The sequence below is a fragment of the Stegodyphus dumicola genome, chromosome 11 (genome assembly GCF_044657685.1).
Source record: "Stegodyphus dumicola isolate Sdum_Otavi_A_Nest chromosome 11, ASM4465768v1".
Taxonomy (NCBI): Eukaryota; Metazoa; Arthropoda; class Arachnida; order Araneae; family Eresidae; genus Stegodyphus; species Stegodyphus dumicola.
Window position 1 is genome coordinate 7,981,298 of NC_140778.1, and position 27,136 is coordinate 8,008,433.

The window sequence follows — 27,136 nt, forward strand, 5'->3', positions numbered from 1 at the left end:
AAACAAACAAATTTCATTCAAAAAAGACTTTATTCAAAATTCCCTTTTTATTTTAAATAGATTAAATACAAATCATATACACAGATAATTAATCATAAATAAAATTCACTCATGTTGTTTAGGTTATGCATATTATTTATAAAAATGAACAAAAAAATTACTTGAATAAATATTTGAGGAAAAAAATAGCAAAGGCGAAAATGTACAGAATTTTCCCTAGGTTTAAGAATTTCCTTACTATTAAATTCTCAAAATGAAATAGCAATATTCATATGCATTACAATAGAATCAATATTCAGTTTGTAGAATCAAAATACTCAATATAGTCTTACATTTAAAATAATGTATGTGGATAAATTACATTATAAACAATTTGTAAAAAAATAAAAAAATCCACTGCAATTTTTACATTCAAAATAAATATTAATAATATTGTACTTTAACAAAATTAAATTGTTTTGTTTTGCTTTTTGTCCACTGAATAAAAAATAAAGAATTATATTTCATCTTATTCTATTTTGTAAAGTTAATTGATTTAGAAAATGAGTGGCTCAAATCTAAGTATAACATAAAGGAGATGAATGAGTTGTAAAGAAAAAAAAAAAAAAAAAAAAAAGAAAGAAATACACTAATGCATTTTATTTTTCATAATCTGAAATATGCATCATGTTAATGTGGATAATTTTCTTCTTTTACTGCAATTTCTTTTATCATTTAAATTTTGCAAATGTGTGTCATTTTTCACTTTACAGTAATTATTTAACAATATATTTGTTGAAGACCAAAGGATCATATTTATTATTTTGTTGTTAGAGTGTCCCAATTCACAGTTTGTTTCTTCAAATAGTTCTTCATTTAATATGATATTGCTTGTAATTGAAATAGCAACATTACGCTGATTTGATGAATTTAAGAAAAGGCATTCATATTCACTACACAGTTTTTTAATAACAATATAATTAACTAAGACAATATTTAAAACACTGTCATTGGGACAAGAAAGTCTACCCCTATCTAGATTTTTGAAGTAATCAAAGTATGCATGTTCAATTGTTTTGTCTCTTAACAATTTTTTTTCGCAAAAATTGCATTTTAAATGCTTTAACACAGCAAAAGCACTATATCCTGCAACATAAATTAGTACTGGAACAGATTTCTTACATGATTCAATATCAGAAAGGCTTACAGAGACATTGAAAGTTGAATCTGTAATAGAATTAAGATCTAAACTGTTAAAATCTGTCAAACTATTTAACGCAATGTCATCTGTTATTTTTGGAAATTTTAACAGAGACTGGATTCTTAATTTTGATTCAGCTTCGAACAGCTGTCTAATGCTTATATTATACTGACTTCCTGATAATTGCCTATACAAACCAAATCGAGACTCCAAATTATCAGTCTGAAACTTGCCAGGCAATACGTAATTAAGATTTAGTTCAGAAGTACAATATGATATTACTTCAAGCAATGACTAGGTACTTAATTTTAATGCAGAATGAGTTTCTTTACTGAAGATGCCTGTATCACAATTGAATTTTTCCCAACGCTCTAACCAATCTAAAAAATAATGTAAAAATATTTTTTTTCTCATCATTTTCCGAATTTGTTAGCGGGTTTTGATATACATTGTTTAAACGCATGCCTTTGTTAGGCGATTTAACGTTAACTATATTCCACCATATTACAAATATTTTAATAAAATCAGATGTGTCTTGGAAATGTGCAATATTATTTTGTTTACCTATTTCTAAAAGGCCATTCTTTACATAATCACTGAAAACTTGTAACACAAGTTTAACATTTTGTTTCTCAAGATTGGAGGGATTTAACGCTTTATATGATAAATTAAAACCATATTTTACCAAGGAGTTAAATTCAAGTTTATGCATTTTTTTAAGTGCATTCCATGATGCTGTTTTCAAAGAGGTTTGATTAATATCATTAAATGATGGGAAATACATACATTTTTCACCTTTTTGATTGACCCAGTTGTTACGAACACATTTCAATAAGTGAACAGTATCAACTAAGTAAAAAAGAGGTCTAGAATTGCCACAGGGGTGAGGATATACGATTCGTATTTGGAGAGGTGAAACAAATAATGACATACATTTTCTGTTAATAGAATTATTATCTGTTACGACACATATTACAAAAAAACCAATTTCTTCTAAACCAATAATAATTTTTTTTTACAATTTCATGTATTATTTCAGCATTTATTTTATTGGTTGGCAATATATGAATGACATCTTTGTATTTTGATAGCAAACTGCTAATCATAAATACATGGGCACTGTTTGCCAAATTTTTATTGTCATAAGACAAACCACAAATGTTACCGCCCTTATAATCTAAATGCTATTTTAGATGTATCTCGTCAATCATCAAAATTACTTTTTTATCATTATCTTCCAAAAGATTAAATTTGTGTCTTACATACATTAAAAAATTGGAATTCAATGTTTCGGCATCTGGTTTCACATCATACGACAGGCAAATGCGACAAATTGTAGAGGGATGTGGTAATAAAATATTTTTACTATTACGAACAAAATTATACGCATGTCGAGCCATGTTAAAAAAGAGAGCAGAAAATATCATCAGGTCAGAAGAATACCTGAGACCATTCTTATTTAAAAAACACAATGATAATTGCTCTTCAATAAATTTTAGTTGCAGTTTTAAAATTTCATTACCATCACATTTCATCATTTTTTTTAGTAAATAGATAACAGTTTTCATAATATCTGTTGCATCGCTTTTCTTTACACATACACTTTTAATTAAAGCTTCAAAAATGTTGTTAAGGGTGTCTATGTGGCTTATATTTAAAGGAAAAGAGTACGTACCTAATTTATATACTTGAGTCTCATATATGTATGCACTTGTAGAAAGTTTATCATCTATTACAAGTGAACATTCTATCACTGGAGCTGTATCTGTTATAATTTTTGCAAAAATTATCTGGTCAGTTTTTCTAAAAACAGTCCACACTGAAGTGTCAATATATTCTATTTTTGCATGTAAATCATCCAGCGAGGAAAACATTCTTCTAGAGTCATAGTTCTTTTGTTCTGCAGCACTCTTCTGTAAAGCCAATTTCAAATAATCCTCCTCATGGCGTTTCCTTCTCTCATCTGGACCTTCCCTTGGTGTCTTGGAATTCGATGATAAATATCCTGGCAAATTGGGAAATTTAGATGGCACTCTCCCTTTTATCAGCCTTGGATTTTTATAGGGAACTGTTATTCGACAACCTGTTCGCTGATCGAAGGCGCTATTGTTGTATTCAAAATCACAGCCATTAAAATGTAGTTCACAAACCTATGGGAAAATACAAAAATTATTTATTAATTTAATATTAAAAAACATGTTTAATGTGATATTTTGTTAAATGTAAAATAACATAGATATGCCTGAAGAATTTTCGTTTTTCGCAGATTGGAAGTTTTATTCACATAGTAGCAAAATATAATTAATTGAATTTGTTTTAATACGACTAAAACATATTGTTAAGTAGGAACAGCTTCCGTATAGGTCATTTTTTCCTTGGTAACCAAATATGGTCGCTCACACTACACACAGCGAGAAACATACAAATTATTTTTAGTAGTATATATGTAAATTATATAGTCATTTTTAATTCCATTTAAAGTTAAATTAGCAATTATTACACCAGATGTAAAATTACATCTGGTGTAATTATACACATCATATAAAAATTCATATAAAATGAAAATATACATGAAACCTGATAATATTTAGATTTAGATAAATAATGGAATGTTATAAATAATTAACATACCTTACTATGAGGAGTAACCACAAAATTATCTCTTCGTATGGCGCGTAGCCATTTAGCTGAATCTTGCTTATTCTTCGGAAATCCAAATACTCGAACTTTTGGGCCACTTTTATAATTTCCTTTACACCCGGGAACGCAACAAGGATGAGGCATTCTTCACAACTGTTTGGAAGCTTAGCTTATATACGATTTTTAATTAATTACCAGTCCTGGAACAAAATAACAACTGAACCAAGGCGCCCGAACACAAATGAAGCAAGTTAACGCCGCGCGAAAACATGTTTGGAGTCTCGGCGGTTAGATCGAGCTGTGTGACGTCACAAGCTTTCAGGGGAGGGAGTGCAGAGGCCTTCAGTCTCGATGGTTACGTCCCACCCCTGGCTACGTGCCTGAAATAGTAGATGTTAGAACATTTTTTATTGAGAAATTGTAATCGATTTGCTAATTTCGATAAAAGTATGAAGGATGCTGCTTTAATCGAGACTTTTATAGTATTGCTATATATTTGCATTATTTCCATTCCATTACAATTTCTGTAATAGATGGGCAAGTGACTCAATTGCAATAAATTCCCCTGCAGGAATTAAACAATCCTTTTCCATTGTTTATTAACTAAAATTTTAATTTATAGATGAATTATTTATTGCATATTTAAGTGTCATAGAATAGAATGATAAATTTTAGCATTTCTACTATCAAAATGTTTCAATTTTTTTATTATTAATTTAAATATCACTACTACGTGTAACGCTAATTATACATCATTTGCTCTGATAAAAGCAAAAGAAAGTCCTGCATCGAAGTCTTAAAAATGCAATCCTTATAACATCCAGGTAAAACGTATTTTGAGTCTTCTTAAATAAGATGGTTGCAGTGGATGCGAGACCAGTTTCAGAATTAGCAATAGTGCACGGAAAGTAAAAGTATTTTATTTTTGGCCGTTTCTTATGGAGAATATTAGAAAGGGTTCTAACGCCCTCCGGCGAAGTGTAAAAGAGTTTGGTCAGAACATTTCACCAATAACTAGGGATATAATCGATGAACAGTGTTAAAGTATGTTGTCAGCAATCGCAAGAAGGCATGGAATATCTACTTATCCATGACGGACTGCATATAGAACATGTTATTGTGCAGTAAACATAAATGCACTAAGGGATTTTGATTAAAATGTTTTTAGCCATCTTATATTTCAGTAATACGAATACCAGAAATAAGTATATTCTTATACAGTAAGGAAATACTTTTTATCAGGTGCTCCGACGGCATTTACTTATCAGTTGTAGAATTTCTAATTGTAATTTCGAATAATGTCTATACCTGAAAAATATATTTTGCGGCCACACATGTGCAGGTGCCCTTGTCTATATTCCTTTTAATTTGTTTCAAATGGTCAGTTATATTTTTTTAATATTTTCACATTTTTCAGTCAAGACACTTTTACGAACACACTCAAAAATTAAAATTTTAAACGCTTTTTGAACTAATTTTTAATTTTATTCGCAGGAATTATTATTTTATTTTATGAACTTTCTTGTTCCTGAAGACTGATTCCCTGAAGATGGTTATGCCAAACTCTGGCATAACCAATTTTCAGGGAATCAGTTTTATGAGAAACCTTAAGTGATGCAACTGCGCGATTTTCGTATGGGTTTCACTGTGAATTTTCAGAATCCACTTTTCTTTTACAAAGTGATGATTTGCAAGGAAATGAAACTGTTTTGCTCTAATACCAGTGTATTCTAAAAACGTTCCCCCCCTTTTTTTTTTTTGCATTCCATCAGAGCGCCATACACAAGAAACTGCTAACTGTAACAGCATTGCAAATTAAATGTTCAAGTCCAACCTACTCTTCAAAATCTTCCAGAATGGCTACACAGATGGCACTCTCTCTAACAGCCTTAACAGTGCCTAATAAAAAATTTGTGAGCATAAGAAAAATTGCACAAGCAGCTTAAAAACAGAATATTAATCTTTGTGTATGCAAAAGCTTTTGTGAAAGAAACTGACATTTGTCTCATCGAAAAATACCCTTATGGCTCCTCTACTGCAGAGCTCAAATTTGAAGTCCCTGTAGAATCAAGAAGTTCTAACATGAACTGGTTTTAAAGTTCAGAAATAAAACCAGCAAAATGTATACTTTATTCTCTGGACAAACTTTAATATTTTCTGTCCTAAATTTAATCACAGTATGAAGATCACAGTAATCACATTTTCACAAAAACTTCACAAAACCTGAGTAATTTAATTAGTTTAAGAAATCAAGAAGTCAACAGAGATTAGTGTGATTTCAAATAATTTCTGTAATATTTATATTAATTAATCTATGTGAAGATGCATAGTGTGCTATATCACTTATATTTAATTTATGAAAAATGTTAAAAAGCATGATCTTTATTTAATGAGTTCATATTTAATTCTGTGCATGCATCTGAGTAATAAAATTTACTGTCATTCATACATTCATGCTCAATTTGTAATGCATATAATACATTTATGTTAACATGTAAAAAATAAAACATGAAGTTACTCAATCTTTTGATTATTAATATTATTTTTTATCTGAATTTTTTTAATAATTTATGACTGTTCTCTTTTTTGAATCTACAAAATAGCGATTTACATGCTTTTAAATAATGCCAATTTTTCTCAACTATGCATTAATATTTACATGCTTTTAAACTAAGCATGTGAGGCAAGAAGTAGCTTTATATTTTTTATGTATTAAAAGCATTTATATTAAGAATGTATTTTTAATATAAATGCTTTATTATATTAAAAATACATTTTTAATAAAATGTAAGTTTTCTTCCACAAAACATCAAAATTTGTTTGTATGAAATGGTTCTCATGAAATTTAGCTGCGAAAGGGATAATAAATCATAACTTAGATCCAAAAACCTGTTCATGTAACCTTAAATTATGCACACTTTTAGTTCAAAAGCATTCATGGTCTCTTTTTTCATCTTTTGTAAACTTTTTAGATGATCAATAGAAAAATGTGCTAAATATAATGGTAAAAATCTGTATTTTTTGTTCTCCAAATATTAAAATTTAATCCAAATGAAAATTTTCATACGTTTTATGCTTTTGTGACAATTATATATGAGAAATAACGCGGATAGTTCAACTGTACATGTTACATATTTTAGACTTGTAAAAATAAACACTTAACATATATAGCATTTTTACAAAATTAGACCCATGAATGTATGCAAAGCAAATGATTAAAAAGTAAGGCAAGTTAGAGAAATCAATTGCACAGAGGACATATAAAAATCCTAGAAAGAAAAAATATATATAACAATGACAGAAAGTTCAAAACAACCATTACAAATAATTTTTAAGACATAATTAATCAGGAATTGCATAAAGTAAATATGATTTGTCATATGGATCAGTGCAACCCACTTATGTGGGGTCATGAAATACTAGCAACAGGTAATCAGGTAGTAATAAAAAGTGCAAGTTACAGGTATTGTTTTTCAGAACTAGCTCCAGCATTTTTGGTGCTGTATATTTGGCAACACATTTGGCACTGCTCACAATTTATATACATTTATAATTCAACCTGAAATAACCTGTATACTCACATATTTCCCCCCTTCTCTTACCAATTTTACTACTTGAAAATTCAGAATGGAAAATTATGCAATGTATACTATTCGTAAAGAGAAAAGGAAACTGATACACACAGCACATTAAAAAGCACATCTGAAGACATATTAATATAATACTCCTGCTCAAAATATCAGCATAAAACACAGACTAAAACAAATATTATTTAATTGGATAATATAAATGAAACTGATCCAAGAGGTTGATGTGGCACTACTAACACAACATAGAAAACAATAAAGCAAATACATAGAAAAGCAATGTATTACGACCATCACATCGTGAAAGATCAAATGGCTTGAAAGAATGCATAATATAAATATCATGCTAATTATGGGTATGATATCCTCTAGCTGAAATGCATGCTTAACAACAGAGAGGCAAGCTGGCAATAGTGTCGTTGATTGCTTGTTGTGGCAGTAATGCCCATTCCTGTAGTAATGCATGTCGAACCTCGTAGAGGGTACCTGGTGGCACGCTGGGACCCGCTATCTGTTATACTAAAAAATCACATAAAAACACACATCTTAATCATACTAAACAGACACCACATGAACAAGTTATATATGATGGATCAGTTGCATGCCTGCATCATTTAAATAAACATGTTTACATACACTGGAAACAATCTATATGAATGCAATATTTGTAAATCATCTGCATACACAACTGCATTAAAAATAAAATTCTTACCTATGGCACGAATGTGATACCTGTAACTAGTTATTCACAGTTAAATGAGTGTTTAAAACAAATATTTTTATTTACGCCAATGAGAAATCACAAACAGATACTAAATATAGTAGTTCATTTGAATAAGTTTAATATTTTATGTTACATTGGCATCTGTTCTTGAGAAACTTCAGCTGATTTCCACAACACTTCTTTATACTTATCATCATGATGCCATTTCTTGCAAACTGTAAATAAAAAAAAGAAAATATCCAGAATTACCAAATAACTTTACTTTTTAGAAAATTGATTAAAAATAAGATTTATTAATACTATGTTAAAAATAAGTTAAAAAAAAAAAAAAAACGAATTAGAACATTTAAGATAGACTGATGTATAACATTTTGAATTATGCTCATTTAATTAATTAAACAAAATTTTTGAAGTAATATTTTTTAACATTTTCATTTGAAATCAAATTATACTGAATTATCTAAACTTATATATCCCATTCTATTATTTATTTAAATGTGATTTATAATGTAAAATGAAGTATCTCTTGGCCGCTGAATGCGCATCAGTTATATCAAGGTTAGTTGTCATAGTTACTATGGAATTATCATTCCATCAAACTACTGCAAATGCCATGTTTGTAATCAAATACAGTGTCATATGTTCCACATTCTCTTTTATGATTTTGTTTACAAGTACGATGAAATAATTTTTTAATTTGTTCTCGTGAGTTATTTGCGTAGCATGAAATCCCAGCTCTTTCAATTTTGACAATGCAACAGTGAAAATTACTCATGCAATACTACATAATTGTTGATGTATATGTAATGATTTGAAAAAACTTCCACCACACTTCAAAGATGTGTTACAGCATCTCCACCAAGTCCAAGATCAGTGAGTTTCTTTGCAAATTTTCCTCAGTGCATATTAAAATGACACACATACCCTTCAGAACAACACAAATACCATTTTGTACCTGAACGAACAGGTTTCAATTTGGAAAAACGTTTTACACAAATACCCACAAAATAAGGTATTATTTGCTCGTCGATAGAAAGATGTGTTGAAAAAGAGACCAAATGGTTGAAAAAATCTCATACTGCATGAAATTGACATTCAAAATATATAATTAGACATGAATATTAGAAAAGCTTTTCAGTTTTATCTAATGCATCATTTTTAGCTAAACGCAAATTCTGCTTGATATTAGTATATGTAGAATTTGCCATTGCTATGCATACTAATGGACAACTGATATCTCAGACAAAGACAATGGTTCATTCTTGAGGAAAGCCTTCATAACCATTGTAAAGCAGAAAGCCAGTACAGCACTTTGAAAACAGAAAGACAAAAATTTTGTCGGTTTTTCTGATTAGTATATTTTATATTTTCTTGGGTCATATTTTACAAAAGATTCTGATTATTAATTGTAAAAACACATCTAAGAGCTCTAGATCATGTATTTTTTCTAAAATTACTACCTACTTTTCCATTTTTATTGATTCTCTGTTGACAAGCATCACAAAGTGTATAGGAGAACAATTTTCCCACGCAAATTTTTTAGATGACTCAGAATTTCTTAAAAAAATATTCTGATGAATTCGATACATTTTAATATTTGTTAGATAACAAAATCTTGACACATCTTCTGGCATTGTCAAATTAAAAGTTAAAATGTCATTACCAAAGCATTCCTCATGGGTCACAATGACTAGGTTTCGGAGAATCATTGCTAAATCTGTTTCGCCTTGAGCATTTTACAACCTAATGTTTCTAGAAGATTGGCATGTCTTCATAATATCATTTGAGTAGTTGCAGCCCCTATGAGATCTGAAAATTAAAAAAACGAACTTTGAAAAAAAAAAAAAAAAAAAAAAAAAAAAAAAAAAAAAAAAGGTTGAAGATTTTTCCTTTTAATTATTAAAAACTGTTATGACCTAGAAGAAATCTAATCACATCCTTTCACATTACCCTCCATGCACACCAATCACATAATCATCCAGCTAGTTGGAGAAAAATGGTTTTAGGTAATGAATGTATTTTGCTTTCATTAATCCTCCTGATATGAAACTCAGCCAGATCAGATTCGTGAATTTAATTGTAAAATATGGGTATTCAGAAGAAAGTGTCATTGGCGAAGGGCTTGGGCATATTGTAGATGACAGTAGGAATCTCCCCAGGAGCTGGCCCATAGTTACGGATGGATAGAGGACTAATGTCAATTTCAAAAATATGTCTATTAATTAATTAATCATGTGAGGTTTGTTTGTTGCATTATGAAAAATGAGCACTATTTATGAACATCTTAAGATACTTAACAGTAATTTATCATTACACACATCACAAAAAAGAAATGTATCTCTTTGTGCATATAGTAGCCTTGGATATTAAAAAAAAAAAAAAAAAAAAAAAAAAAAAAGACATAGTATATTTTATTTAGTATTATAATATATTATTCTTTTTCCTATTTTTATGTTAAATGATAATTCTTAAATGGATAAGAAAGAATGCATTTATAAAAACAGTCATCTCAATCTTCATAATAAATGACACCTAAAGGTTTTCTCAAAATTTCATACAGTTATTCCCATGCATGTTGATTTGGCATTCATAGTTGTTATGGCCAAACTATTATAATGCAAATAACAGAAGAAAAAAAATCAAAATACAAAATGCATTTTAAGTGAGAACACGCCACATGCCAAAATAATTTGTACTAATATTCCAATCATAAGCACAAATATACAAGCATAAAATTTAAAAAAAAATTCTGACATCAAATACAATACTGCTTAGTTTGCTTATACATATCTAGACTAAATAAAAATGCTACAAAATAGGCTCTTTATTAAATTACTGCAAAAAAGTCTTTCTCCAATTTTCAGCACTTAATACTGCTAAGATAAATTCCTGAGACACTGCCATATGTTATAAGTAATCATATGTTATGAGTAATGAAATTTACAAGATTAATAAATGGATTTGAAAGCTAGTATATGATACTTTAGTTTCTTAATTTCTGTTATTAAAAGTAAATAAAAAAAATGTTTTATGTTGATATAAATTGAATTAAACTATAATAACAAGTAAATTTTGTACCAGTGTTAGAAATACTTTTTATGAATTAAATTATGTAAATGGCAATAATAATATTAAGAAGTGTGTGTTTTTTAATTGCTCAAGTTATTACGAGTAATTTATGATTATAAGTTAAAAGCTACAATTAAACTATCATACCAAGCAAATTTTTAACCAATGGTAATAATACACAGTAACAATTGTTGTAACTCATCATCCACTAGTGGTGGAGTGATAAGCCACTCAACACTGGTCGTTCAGGCTGGCTGTATGGGGGTTTTTGTGGTTGACCTTACATGTAACGTGAATCTGAGCTATTGTCTCTTGAAAAGTCCTTTTTGAATTCTTCTGCTAGCCTGCATATATATTTATTTTCTATTCATAAAAACTGTTCTCTCTTCTTAAATGAAGATCCTGATATTTTATTTGCTCTTTTACAATAACTATAGGTCAACAAAAATTAGCTAGAATAAAAGAAAAAAAAAAAAAAAAAAAAAAAGAACATTTTTCATTATGAGTTAAATGAAATATATTGAAAAGTAATGTTCGTTTTTATTTTTCTATGCTTCACACTGCTGTAGCAATCCACATCATTTTTATAGGAAAGCTTTACATAGCAATAGTTTAAAACTGTGATAATAATATTTGTAATTACCTCACTTTTTTCATCCTGAAACAATTTTTCCAACAGCAATTGAGTGATGTGTCTTAACATGAAATTAATTGATTTCTTAGAAAATAAATCTTATTTCTGAAGTGAATGTAATGTTCCTTTACTTTGTAGCCAAAGTTATTTTACGGTTGAGATCTTTACTGTTACTTTCCCCATCCCCTTTTTCCACCAAAATGCAATGAGGTTTTCAGTTTGTAAAACGAAGTGTGTTTTGCCTTTCGAGACCATGTAACTAGGTTGCTAGGTAAGATAAGATTTGTAGTCTTCACTCTTGCATTATAATTGCCGACAGTTGAATTCCACAATGCTGAAGTTTTGAGCCAACTTTGCATTAAACTGATTTGTGTAGCCTTTCGCTACTACTTTATTTGAATTTGAATTTTACATTTGAACTTAATTGTTATCATAGGTTATCTTGCCACAAGTGGCTGGCTGAGTCGTAAGCACAAAGTGTGCCTTCTGTTCCTATTTAGTAGTTTTAAAAAAGGATCTTTTACACCATTCTCATGATCCATTTGTTACTTTAGACATAGCGATAATTTGCTTAATGTCTACCTAAATTTTAGTTACACTATATGACTGCAAAGAACATATCTAAACTTTATAGCAATTACATTTAAAGATGTTGGAATCAGTATTTAAGAACTTGCCATGTAGTCAAATTTTCATACATATAAACTGTAGTCTTACTTTTATTACAAAAGATTCAGATTTCTGTTAGATTAAATGTCTAAGTAATGTACAAAATTTGCATAAAATTTAAAATAAAAGGTTGACAGTTATGTCAATATACTACAGTACAAAGTCCGAAATCCAGACGTCCATTATCCAGAACGATCTAAAATCCGGACCTCAAACCACCCACAAAATTTTTTTTGTAGGCTTCATGCATGCACATTTAATTACCTCCTCTGAACATAATAAAGTATCGGGAGTCCCGATTCTTAATTTCACTTGGATACTAAATAAAACATCTTGTTATTGAAGAAATAATGATTTTAGCATAAATTTGTACGATCAGTAATTTGGCTTTGTTGCTGCATATCTGCTTTGGCACACATCTCAAACCGAAAAATTCCACATAGATGCATCATTGATCTCACGCCAACCTGGCAAATTATTATTTATTATACTTTCCTTTCATCACTGCATGTTTATCACAACATAACAACTTCAGTAATAACTCATGTAGCGATGCCTAAACAATTTTTTTATGCTAGTAATTGAAAAATAAATGAGTATGGTAAAATTTTATGTTGACACTACACTTACAGATGATTACAGATTTAAGTTAAATGCGCTAAAAAATGCTGACAAGGGAAAATTTAGCAAAAATCTCTTTCCATATGCTAAAAATAGATTCTGTTAATGATACCCATAGACCCAAAGATTACATTTAGTATATGTGGGAATTTATTTATTCAGAACTCTGAGAAGCCTTAAGCATGTGCAAGAAATAGACATAAGTATAAAAAACAACTAATACAATTCAAGCTTAATAGTTTCAGTGTATGATTGAAGCAATATAAAATTTAACGGAACAACTTGTCGTTAGTCACCAAGCTTGTGATGCATAGCCAAACATGTATACAGTACAAAGTCTTCAATCTAGACGTCCATAATCCGGACCTCAAAGCTACAAACTTTCTGTGCATGCGTGAACGCATGGGCAGAAAGTTGTGCGCTTACACATACGCATAATACGTTTACGCATGCGCGTTTACTATATAACGGACGATATAAGCTAGGCTAAAATTATCTAATTACCTATTTCAGTTAATGCTCCAGATTTGTTGTTCCTTGATCTTCTAATTGGATCCAGCTAATTATTTTTTGCAGACTGTTAGAGCATATTTATAAAAAGTAAGCTTGAACTTTCGATTATGCCAAAAAGAGTTTCCGTTTCTGGAGCTGCCAAAGGATCTACAAAACGAAAGCATGTTTTGATGTCCATTAAACAAAAAGTGGAATTGCTGCAAAAAATGGATAAAAAACGCATATCCTTTGTTTTTCTAACCATTCCGAAATCTGTTTATCAATTTCATGCTGCTCTGTGGGGGGGGAGGGGGGAACGCCGCGACGCGCATTAACTGGAAGTTGATCTGTCAGCACTATCCTCATATTCAAGGCAGATGTTTTTATTTTATTCGGCTTATAATTCTTTACTAAATGTAGTATTTCATCTCGATGCACTCTGTCTTTGATATGATTTAAAGACGGATAAAATTCCTCATCATTATAAATATCACAAATACACATCAAATAGTTTTCTGGTTGCAATTTTCTAATTTCGACTATGCGTAAATGTATGCTTTACACACGAGTGCGTTGAAAGAAATGTTTAATAAAGTAAACAAATAAATATTAAGCTTTTTTTTTGTAAATTTTTATACCCTTTAGATCATAATTGCTCTTTATTTCATAAATTACGGTTTCATATTTTTAATTTTATAACTTCTACATGCCATCTTACCAGATTTAAATTGATGATCTATAATCCAGATAAAACCCTAATCTGGAATCGTCAAAGTCCCGACAAGTCTGGATTAAAGACTTAGTACTGTAGTGATGGATAGCTAAATGACAGCCGCTAATTTCAAAGGTTTTTGGATATGTAAAACAAAGGTGAAGCAGGGTTCGTAGCAGTCCTTATAAGTCCTTATATTTGAAAATAAAATATAAAGGCCCTTATAGGTGCTTACTTTTTCTTTAAAGCCCTTATTTTTTTTGTTTTTAGTGCTTATTTTTTGCTTTTAGTGCTTTCTTTTTTAATGAACGCGCTATTTTTCCCCGTACCAAAGCCGAAACTAAATAAACAACTTTTCTTCCTAATAATGGAATGTCAGATGATGAATCATACTCCCGGAAATAGCATTTCCCCTTTCTCTGCATTAACATAACCTTTGGTGTGCACGAAGAGTACAGACAGGTGCCCATTGTTCTATTGGTCAAAGAATTGCGAAAGCGGTAGAAAATTCCGGTACATTTGGAATTCTTTTCCTCCCACCGAAATACTACACACGTTTGAATTTCTATCAAGATCTTAATAATTTGCATTCTCGTTCCGCTTGGTCAGTTCATATTTGTGTTTATTATGATTGTTATGCTTATATTATGAGCATATGAATGAATGTTTATAATAACACAGTTGCAGTAACTGCTGAAGTATAGTAAACTTTAAAAAATGGTTGTGATTTAACACAGATTAGCTTACGGCGCACGTATTGCGCAATAACGTTTACGATATTTTGCAGAGATAATTAATTTTGCTGTTCGGTCCCAGATTTGTTTATGAACACTTAAAAGAGTTTTACTGTGCTTGCTAAGCAGAATATTTTTCAGTTCCATTGGTTTATTTTTATATGATGCACATATCGAAATGTCAAAAGCGTTTAGCGGAAAAATTTAAAGAGCGGCTACAGTCTACCCCCCTCCACTCCTCTTTTTCAAGTTATGCTCGACTGTCCGAATATTCGCCAATTTCCAAGTATGCGGTTTAGTTAAGCTTTTACTGTTAAAGGATGACTGCATGAAGCAAATTTCTGTCTTCTGATTTCAGATATGTTCCTCTTTTTTACTTAAATTACTTTGCTTGCAATATCTGTTAAGATAAAACTGATATACAATGAAAATTTAGAAAATGTTCAGAATTTAGATTTAAATTATTAAAATATCAATATGAGTGGAAAAATAAATTGTATTTATTATTAGGTTCCAAGCGAATACAATAAATATGCCTTATTATTATTTATTTTCTCTATTTTGAATTGAAATTTCATCATTAAATCTCGTAATATAAAAAAAAGTAATTATTTGCTCTTAATAAATACTGCATTTCTCATATTTTAAATTACAAGTCTAATTTTTGAGGTTATGCAGTTGTGTATAATGTTATTAGACAGGTGCTTATGTGTGCATGGACAAAGATAAGGGAGTATGCAATGCCAAGTTTGTGCAATTCGCTGATGTTTTTTTAAGGAAAAATATGTCGATGTGTACATAGATACCGAGTTTGTGCAATTTTCTGACTTGTTATTTTTAAGTTGGCGATTTTGAGAAACGTGTGAAGATTGCAAACTGGGAACATGATTCTGCACTTTCCCGGTTTGCTGCCAAGGGTGTGGGCTCTCCTAGGATTTTACCTATTTTGTATGGAAATGTGGAGAAGCGGTAATAAATGAAGATGATATAAAAGGAAGTTTTTCATTGTGATGACAATGCTTCACAATTATAAATCATTAATGAATGGCGAAATTTGTAGTATGATTCTAGATCCAGAAAATACTGCTACTGATAGTGAAGAAAGTGACAGAGAAGTTACTGAAAATGAGAAAATTTCAATTGACAAGTTAGTCTGAATTCTCGAAACAGCAGTTACAGGACTTGAAGATTACACGTCTACAGAATTAAGAGAAAATATTAGCGCAAAAAACGAAGCAACTTAAACAACTTACACTGAAAGAAATGCTTAATAAGGTAAACAAATAAGTATTAAGCTTTTTTTTTTTTTTTTGTAAATTTTGATACCCTTTGATTATAAATACTTCATTATTTCATGAATCACGATTTCATATTTTTAATTTTATAATTTCTACAAGCCATCTTACTAGATTTAAACTGATGATCTAATATCTGGAAAAATCCTAAATCACCAAAGTCCTGACGAGTCCGGATTTCGGACTTTGTACTATATTAATAAAAGTAATGATACTCAATGAATGTTATTCATATACTGCTATCAGATTGTAAGATTCACAAATTTCAGAACTGTAAATTATGAGCAGTATATTCCATAATCTAGGCAACATTACATGTTTTATAGTCAAACAAAGAATGTTATAAAAGCCATAATAAAAACCTGATTTTGATATAGGACTTCAGACAAATACACATCTCTATAGTTCTAATAATTTACGAAATGAAGCAAAAAAGTATTTTTAGACCATGGTAATTTTGATCATGGCCCAGTTTAAGAAACAGGTAAAGAAGTCTAAATTTCCATGTCGTTCCTTAGCAAAGAAAACGCCAAGAATTTACCGCATTCTACTAAAAAGCTGTTTTTTTTTTTTTTTTTTTTTTTTTCTGAGGGGGGAATTGGAGTTTATAACATACAGAGTTGACATTTACAAAAGGGTCAAGCATCACTGATGTAATATTAGAAGCATCAGTCTTGACTATCAAATTTTGACTTTTTTAAAAATGATATTAGCTCAGTATTCAGGGTTACCATCAATAATTGGGTTATCATAATTTTTCATGTATCGCTCCCAAAAGTTGCCAAAAGGACTAGTGCTAAAGCTGTGTCCAAACAACACATACTAGGCTTAAAAAAAACCTCAAATTTACAACTCACCTGGACAAAACAACCGAGATTTCAAAAATAGCTGTTTGTAGATCAATGAAGAATTATTATTTTCTTGTCATTTGGAAGAACACACTAAAGGGTAAGGGGAAGCCATATACTGCAAAGTTGAAGAAATGTTAAGGTTTAGAATAGAAAAACTTCTCTAGATTACACACAAAAGTGATGAAGGCTCAAAACACTGGCTTTTAATTACAAGTTAAAGCTGCTGTAAATGAGCATGCAAAGTTTACACATTGCCTGATCTATCACGAGGAAATGTTTATTTTAATAAACAACAAATATAATACTATTCTAATACAGTGCAAAGTCTGCAATCCAGACTCGTTGAAACTTCTGCAATTCTGGATTATAGATCATCAATTTAAATCTGGTAAGATGGCATGCAGAAATCATAAAATTAAAAATATGAAACCGTAATTTATGAAATAAAGAGCAATTATGATATAAAGGGTATCAAAATTTACAAAAAAAAAAAAATCTTAATATTTATTTGTTTACTTTAACATTTCTTTCAATTCTGGATTATAGATCATCAATTTAAATCTGGTAAGATGGCATGCAGAAATCATAAAATTAAAAATATGAAACCGTAATTTATGAAATAAAGAGCAATTATGATCTAAAGGGTATCAAAATTTACAAAAAAAAAAAAAAAATCTTAATATTTATTTGTTTACTTTAACATTTCTTTCAATGTAAGTTCTTTAAGTTGCTTCATTTTATGTGATAAAACTTTCTCTTTAATTCTATAAACAGACATAATTTCTTGTTCAGTTATAAAGTTCCGCTGCTCAAGTCCTGTAATTTCTGTGTCGAGAATACCGACTAATTTGTCAATCGAAATTTTTTCGTTTTTACTAACCTCTCTGTTACTTTCTTCACTATCGGAAGCACACGCACGCTTTACTGGCTTTAGGCACATGCGTAACGTATGCGCACATCAAACGTGCACGCGTAAGTTTTTGGCTTTGAGGTCCGGATTATAGATCATTCTGGATAATGAACGTCCGGATTACGGACTTTGCGCTGTATATGTAAAGACATGGAATCCAAATACAAAACTTGTTATTATATGCAAAAGTAAGATGAATGTCAAGAAGGTGCAGCTTAAGATTATGATTAATAAAAGATATAATTATAGTATTTTTAACTAAACCATAATCTGAACTTGCTGCTTTTTTTTTAAATGACTCTTGAACCTGTGTTTTCTGTCAGATATTTTGAGGGTACTTTTCCATTTCGCCAGTGCAAATCTTGCAAAGCAGACTTTATTAGCAACAATATACAATACTGTCAAAAGTCGTTAATCCGGACTCGTCTGGACTTTGACCATTCCGGATTATCGATTTTTCTGGATTATAGATCATCAGTTTAAATCTCGCAAGATGGCATGCAGAAATTCTAAAATTAAAAATATGAAACCATAATTTATGAAATAAAGAAGAATTATGATCTAAAGGGTGTCAAAATTTACAAAAAAAAAAAAAAAAAAAGCTTAATATTTATTTGTTTACTTTATTAAACATTTCTTTCAATGTAAGTTGTTTAAGTTGCTCCGTTTTATGTGATAATACTTTTTCTTTAATTCTATGAACAGACATAATTTCTTGTTCAGTTACAAAGTTCCACTGTTCAAGTCCTGTAATTGCTGTGCCGAGAATACCAACTAACTTGTCAATCGAAATTTTTTCGTTTTCACTAACCTCTCTGTCACCTTCTTCATGTCTTTATCCATTTTTTTTGCAGCAATTCCACTTTTTGTTTGATGGACATCGAAACATACTTTCGTTTTGTAGATCCTTTGGGAGCTCCAGCCTCAGAAATTCTATTTGATATAATCAAAAGTTCAAGTTTACTTTTATAAAATTGCTCTTACAGTCTGCAAAAAATAATAAGCCTGATCCAATTCGAAGATTAAGGAACAACGCAATCATCAACATTAACTGAAATAGATAATTTTAGCTTATACCGTCCATTATACATTAAATGCGCAGGCGAAAACATATTTTGCACTTGCGTAGTCGTAAAGGTCTTATGCGCACGCGTAAAATGCCTCTGTCCATGTGTCAACACGACGCATACACAGAAAGTTTTTAGCTTTGAAGTCCAGATTATAGATCATTCCGGATTATGGGTGTCCGAATTAACGACTTTTGACTGTATAGACAAATAAAAAATGTTAACAAATGTTAGTTCTAATAATTTTTTATTTTGAAGGCATAAACATTTTAATATTGTTTAAAATTTTGTAAAAAGTCAATAAATTTGTAAAAAGATGTTAATTTAAAAATTTACTATGGTTCAACATCCTGATTTGCTGGTTCATATCACTTGACACCAAGTGATCTCATCTCACGTAAACTACGTTACAAAAATCTAATTCTCTCAGTCAATCTACATTTATTTGAAGTTAAATCTTAATTTGGAATATAAGTTTAAGTGCTAGAATTATTTCAATTCATACGAATAGCTTACTCAGAAATTATGTAAATTCCACAGTGCTTTACTTCCCTAGTGCATTCTCATTAGAATTGATGAAATTAAGCCTTGACTTCACCTTTGGGTGAGTGGTGTGATTGCACTCTAATTGACTTAATTACCGCGAATGACCTTAGGGCATAAAATTAAATTATCTGGTAAAAATTCTGTGTAATTGTATACAGTCAAAAGTCGTTAATCCGGGCTCGTTGGGACTTCGGATTATCGATTTTTCCAGATTATACATCATCAGTTTAAATGTCGTAAGATGGCATGCAGAAATTCTAAAATTAAAAATATGAAACCTTAATTTATGAAATAAAGAACAGTTATAATCTAAAGGGTATCACAATTTACAAAAAGAGCTTAATATTTATTTGTTTACTTTATTAAACATTTCTTTCAATGTAAGTTATTTTAAGTTGCTTCGTTTTATGTGATAATACTTTCTCTTTAATTCTATAAACAGACACAATTTCTTGTTCAGTTACAAAGTACCGCTGTTCAAGTCCCGTTAATTGTTGTGCTGAGAATACCGACTAACTTGTCAATCGAAATTTTTTCGTTTTCACTAACCTCTCTGTCACATTCTTCATGTCTTTATCCATTTTTTGCAGCAATTCCACTTTTTGTTTGATGGACATCGAAACATACTTTCGTTTTATACGATCCTTTGGAGGCTCCAGAATCGGGAAATTCTATTTGACATAATCGAAAGTTCAAGTTTACTTTTATAAAATTACTCTTACAGTCTGCAAAAAATAATAAGCCAGATCCAATTCGAAGATTAAGGAACAACGCAGTCATCAACATTAACTGAAATAGATAATTAGATAATTTTAGATTATACCGTCCGTTATACATAAAACGCGCACGCAAAAACGTATTCTGCGCTTGCGCACACACATATGCGCAGTGGTAAAAAGTCTTGCGCACACGCGTAAACGCCTGTGTGCATGTGTCGACGTGGGGCATGCGCAGAAAGTTTTTAGCTTTGAGGTCTGGATTATGGGTGTCCGAATTAACGACTTTTGACTGTACCAGTATTTAAAGAAACAATCAATCTGATAAGAAATGGCTGTGACTTATTTTGAAAATGACGCGTAAAAGGTTACCAGCAAGGATATTCTGTTTGGCATCAATGTACCATTACTGGCGACTTTATCGTCTGCGCTGGCAAAACAGAAAACTACCTTTCTGAGTTAATAAATAATTTTAACTTCTCCCTTTGAGGAAAAATTAGCAATATAATTACTTCAAATGGTAAAACTGATCGGAAGAGTAAGATGGAAAATGATCCATTCAAAATGTTTTCAAATGTTGAAAATTTTATTATTGAAAAGAAAGTAATTGCAAAAACTATTACAGATAACTTAAAAATCATAGTAACACAGTTTTGCAAATATTTTTTATCAAAATTCAAAAACATACCTTGGATTAAAAAGAATATTTTGATTGACATGAATGAGATTAAACACCTACTATATAAAGATCAAAGGAAAACATTCAGCTCTTGAGCAACTAAAATTTAAATCTTTCATTTCCACAAAAATCCTTGACAGTATTCTGGACTAGAAGTGAATTTTGGACAATTTATGAATGTTCTACCATTTAGCACCACAAACTTACGCAAAATGATTTTTCAGCTTTAATGAATATTAAATGCAAATATTATTAGATGTTGAAAAATGTTGAATGTGCTTTATGTCCAGCAGTGTCAAATATTGCCTTAAGATTTTTTTTTTTTTTTTTCTGCAAAAATTAAGCACATCCATTTTGTTAAAACATGATTTCCTTTCATATATTTTTTTTATATCTGAAGCAAATCCTAAAACTACTTCTTTCTTATATTTCTAGTAATGAAAAAAATGATCATTGAGAATATATTTATATTTATTAGCTCAGAAGGAGTATTAGTCATGAAATGACATTTAAGGTTTAATCACTCAAAGTGTTATTTCAGATTGTTGCCACCAAATATTATCCCCGTGTACTAAAAAAATTAAATAATGAAGAATCTGCATGGAAGTATGCATGTTTCTCGCACTGTGAAAATAAAAGGGACTTGGAGCCATCAAATTCTTAATAACATAGTCCTCCACCTGAATAATATCACTTGGAAGCCCCAATTTTGGATTTGTCTTATTGTCTATTTTATATTTTGTAAAACTCAAGAATTTTTTATTAACAAACTCGATGATTTCAAAGCAAGCAGTTGCAGCACTGTACGGAATAAAACATTTTTATCTCTGCATGAATTTTGGATTAACAAATCGAGCAATGGCAACACCGTACAGAACAAAACATTTTTATCGATACTTATCGATACTGTTTTATCAGAAATTTGAAAGGTATTTTAAATATTTTTAGACCACAGGGGTAGCAGCCCAAATGTTTGCAAGACATGTTGTACATGGAAAACACATCTTTACGTGCAATATAAAATCTGAGTTTTCAGATTTTTTTATCAGTACTTTATATTTAGTCAAGGCTAACCAAAAGGGGTCATAAATGAAAAAGGTTTAAGAAGTGCCACCTGAGAGCACTTCAACAATCACAGAAGTTATTCTAAATTCTTTCAGAAGAATGAGACTTTTAATTGATCTTTTTTCCAATAGCACCCTATTTGCTAAATACGTTTCCTCAAACAGATATACCCATTGCTAGGGTTAAAGTACATGTATTCTCCTTAGCTGCTATAACAGTGTTCACATTTTCAAGAAAATTTTGTCAATAATAGGATTTTAAAGTGCATCATACTGTTTAAATTACATTTGTTTATATTTGAGAAACGAAATATTCCAAAAATGAGAAATAATTACACCCCAAAATAAAAATGGATTACTTTAGTTTTATCTCATGATTACATGAAAAGGAATATACAGTCAAAAGTCGTTAATCCGGACTCGTCGGGACTTCGGCAATTCCGGATTATAGATCATCAGTTTAAATCTCGTAAGATGGCATGCAGAAATTACAAAATTAAAAATATGAAACCGTAATTTATGAAATAAAGAACAATTATGATCTAAAGGGTATCAAAATTTACAAAAAGAAAAAACTTAATATTTATTTGTTTACTTTATTAAACATTTCCTTCAATGTAAGTTGCTTCGTTTCATGTGATAATACTTTCTCTTTAATTCTATTAAACAGACATAATTTCTTGTTTAGTTACAAAGTTCCGCTGTTCAAGTCCTATAATTGCTGTGTTGAGAATACAGACTAATTTGTCAATCGAAATGTTTTCGTTTTCAATAACCTCTGGGTCACTTTCTTCACTATCGGAAGCGAATTATAATGACGAGGAACTTGATTTAAATCATATCAAAGACGGAGTACATCGAGATGAAATACTAAACTTAGTACCGAATTATAATCCAAATAAAATAAAAACATCTGCTCTGAAGATAAGGATAGTGTTGACAGATCAACTTCCAATCCGCCGTGTGAAATTGATAAACAGATTTCGGATTTCAAAACATACTTTCGCTTTGTAGATACAAATTACATATTAGTAAATATATATTGGAAATTCTATTTGACATAATCTTTCTAATCTATCATAATCTAATAATGACGTTTCTTGCCCCCCCCCTCTGCCGCAGAGCAGCGTGAAATTGATAAACAGATTTCTGATTTCAAAACATACTTTCGCTTTGTAGTTAATATATATCGGAAATTCTATTTGACATAATCGAAAGTTCAAGCTTACTTTTATAAAATTGCTTTAACAGTCTGCAAAAAATAATAAGCCGGATCCAATTCGAAGATTAAGGAACAACGCAATCTGCAACATTAACTGAATTAGATAACTTTAGCTTAGCGTATAACTCCGTTACACATTAAACGCGCATGCGCACAAACATATTCGCAGCCGTAAGGGTCTTACGCGCTCTCGTAAACGCATGCGTGAACGCGACGCATGCGCAGAAAGTTTGTAGCTTTGAGGTCCGGATTATGGGTGTCCGAATTAACGACTTTTGACTATATATATATATATATATATACATACATAAAACAATTTTAATAAATATCTAGTATATATAGATTTCTTACCCAAACAGAAATGATGTTTCCCAATTTTTTTTTATATGCATTAAACACATGGGATTGCTCTACTTGGTAGGTTCAAGGTTTGACTGAAAATATTTGATGTATCATATCACCTTTCTAACAATGCTGTCGAATCCTGCACTGGTTTTAGTTATATACTGACACATTTGATACTAGAATCACATAGGATGGTCAACACTGGTTCACCACGAGGAGGAAATACTAATATATTCTTCATGACAGAAACAAGAAAGACATTTCTGTCAATACTGGCAGAGCTGCAATTTGTAACTGCATTAAATTCAGGAACATACAACTTTCACATGCATATAATTTACAGTATATATACAGAAAAAAACATTAGACAACTTTCACAGTTTCAGTTTTTGAAGTTCTTATCTAGATAACACACGCTGTTATGCAGCAGATATAAAAATTGAACACCATTATCAGGTAAAAATATCCTGAAAAATATTTCATCTTGAGGGAAAAAAATTAATGGTTTATAATTCATTTTCATCAAAGAAGAATTTATGTTTCTCCCACAGATCATCTGTCATCTTTATACCATTCGCATTTGCATTTCTAAATTAAGAAATATGCAGTACCTAAATTCTCTAATTCAATGAGAAAAATCCAGACTTGATTTCACATAATGAGGTTTCCTAACTGTACAGACAAATGTTTTTTCTATTTTATGCTTAAACGACAGGAGGTTTCTGTTCTGTGTAGATAAGACATTCTCTTTCGCCCTAAACAACTTGTTACATACTTAACTCATAACATTGGTCTCTTACGTTGATATCCATATTTAAATCCCTTTTATGAAAAAGAATGTTTATGTCCCTCCCACACAAATTTCCTCTCCAATGTAAATAAGCATAAGCTTGTTTAAACTATCCATTTGAGTAAACATCTTCTTACATACTTCACAAACATGAGGTTTCTCTGCTGTATGATTGCACATATGCATGTTTAAATCACTTTTTCAATTAAATGATTTTTTACATACTTAACACAAATGGTGGTTTCTCTCCTGTGTGTATAAGCATATGCATGTTCAAATTACTTGTTAAGACTTTTTTTACTTTTACACTGCTAAGGAGGACTACTGACCAGGAACAAGCTTTTGCAATATGATGTCCGCCCTGCAAACCTTGTTAAGACTACATGATTTCTTCCAAACTTCACACATATGTGTGTTTAAATTTCTTTTTAGATCAAATGATTTCTTACATACTTCACACACGAGGTTTCTCTCCTCTGTGAATGCGCATATGCACATTTAAAGAACTTTTTAGATTAAATGATTTCTTACATACTTCACACATATGAGGTTTCTCTCCTGTGTGAATGTGCATATGCCTGTTTAAACTACTTTTTAAATTAAATGATTTTTTACATACTTCACACACATGAGGTTTCTCTCCTGTATGAATAAGCATATGCGTGTTTAAATTTTGTTTTTGATTAAATGACTTCTTACATACTTCACACATATGAGGTTTCTCTCCTGTGTGAATAAGCATATGCCTGCTTAAATATTCTTTTATATTAAATGATTTCTTACATACTTCACATATATGCGGTTTCACTCCTGTGTGAATAAGCATATGCCTGCTTAAATTTGTTTTTATATTAAATGATTTCTTACATATTTCACACACATGAGGTTTTTCTCCTGTGTAAATAAGCATATGATTTTTTAAACTACACTTTTCATTAAACGTCTTCTTACAAATTTCACACATGTGGGGTTTCTCTCCTGTGTGAACACGCAAATGTACATTTAACGCACTTTTTCGATTAAATGACTTCTTACATACTTCACACATATGAGGTTTCTCTCCTGTATGAATAAGCACATGCATGTTTAAAGCACTTTTTTGATTAAATGACTTCTTACATACTTCACACATATAAGGTTTCTCTCCTGTGTGAATAAGCATATGATTTTTTAAACTATACTTTTCATTAAACGTCTTCTTACAAATTTCACACATGTGGGGTTTCTCTCCTGTGTGAACACGCAAATGTACATTTAAAGAACTTTTTAGATTAAATGATTTCTTACATACTTCACACATATGAGGTTTCACTCCTGTGTGAATAAGCATATGCCTGCTTAAACTTGATTTTATATTAAATGATTTCTTACATACTTCACACATATAAGTTTTCTCTCCTGTGTAAATGCGCATGTGCACATTTAAATCATTTTTTCGATTAAATGATTTCTTACATACTTCACACATATAAGGTTTCACTCCTGTGTGAACGTGCATATGCACATTTAAAGAACTTTTTTGATTAAATGACTTATTACATACTTCACATATATGAGGTTTCTCTCCTGTGTGAACACGCAAATGTACATTTAAAGAACTTTTTAGATTAAATGATTTCTTACATACTTCACACATATGAGGTTTCACTCCTGTGTGAATAAGCATATGCCTGCTTAAACTTGATTTTAAATTAAATGATTTCTTACATACTTCACACATATAAGTTTTCTCTCATGTGTGAATGCGCATGTGCACATTTAAATCATTTTTTCGATTAAATGATTTCTTACATACTTCACACATATAAGGTTTCACTCCTGTGTGAACGTGCATGTGCACATGTAAAGCACTTTTTCGATTAAATGATTTAAATACTTCACACATATGAGGTTTCTGTCCTGTGTGAATGCGCATATGCATATTTAAAGAACTTTTTAATTAAATGATTTCTTACATACTTCACAAATATGAGGTTTCTCTCCTGTGCGCATATGCATGTGTAAAGCACTTTTTTAATTAAATGATTTCTTGCATACTCACATATATGAGGGTGCATTCCGTGTGAATATGCGTATGCCTCTTGAAATTACTTTCTATATTAAATGATTTCTTTCCTGCTTCATATATAAGAGGTTTCTCTCCTCTTTCAATGCTTATGTTCCAAAGAAAAAGAGGAAATAATATAGAACACTCCAATTACAAATATTTTCCTGCCCGGAACTGAGGCTTGTGTCAAACTCTAGAAGATTCTAATCTTAAATTCAGATTTATTAATTTTTACGTCTGAAGCCAAACCAAAAATACATCTTGAAATACAGATAACATTGCCACATAAAAAAACTATATCATATCATTAAAGTCTCTAAAATTACTTCTCATTTAAGAGTGACGTCATATTTCCTGGACTTTGTTTTGACTCGGAAAATCCAACTTCGTTTAAAATATCTAATTTATTTGACTTTACAAACACTTACAGACGACTATTTGCATGTAGAGCTTAGTATAACAATAAACTGTTTTGTACATCTTAATGACGAAAAACATTAAGCACTTCAGCATCAGAAATGTAACACTGCTTCCTCAGAACA

The 27,136-nt window shown here is 30.4% G+C and overlaps 1 protein-coding gene across 4 annotated transcripts; it reads right to left on the reverse strand.

Moving 5' to 3' along the window:
• On the reverse strand, positions 1–27,136 carry LOC118205368 (uncharacterized). 4 transcript variants are annotated; one of them, XM_085826537.1, is made up of 4 exons: positions 23,764–27,136; positions 8,265–8,346; positions 3,812–7,926; positions 1–3,330 (listed from the first exon to the last, which is right to left on the reverse strand). In XM_085826537.1, exons 3-4 carry the CDS (start codon positions 3,962–3,964, stop codon positions 2,365–2,367), a joined length of 1,119 nt encoding a protein of 372 aa, XP_085682663.1. In that variant the 5' UTR covers positions 3,965–7,926; positions 8,265–8,346; positions 23,764–27,136; the 3' UTR covers positions 1–2,364. The 4 variants fall into 4 exon arrangements, 2 of the variants coding, with proteins under 2 accessions (XP_085682663.1, XP_085682664.1); XM_085826538.1 differs by lacking the exon at positions 1–3,330 and adding an exon at positions 9,795–9,940 and having other exon boundaries at positions 3,964–7,926; XR_015043891.1 differs by lacking the exons at positions 1–3,330; positions 3,812–7,926 and adding an exon at positions 9,795–9,940 and having other exon boundaries at positions 8,165–8,346.

What these genes read in the sequence shown, in the direction of transcription:
- LOC118205368 (XM_085826537.1), bottom strand. Translation starts at nt 3,964, where the DNA reads ATGCCTCATCCTTGTTGCGTTCCCGGGTGTAAAGGAAATTATAAAAGT. An exon ending in TGGTTACTCCTCATAGTAAG is followed by an intron (nt 3,331 to 3,811) that starts GTATGTTAATTA and finishes ATTTTCCCATAG; the next exon opens with GTTTGTGAACTACATTTTAA.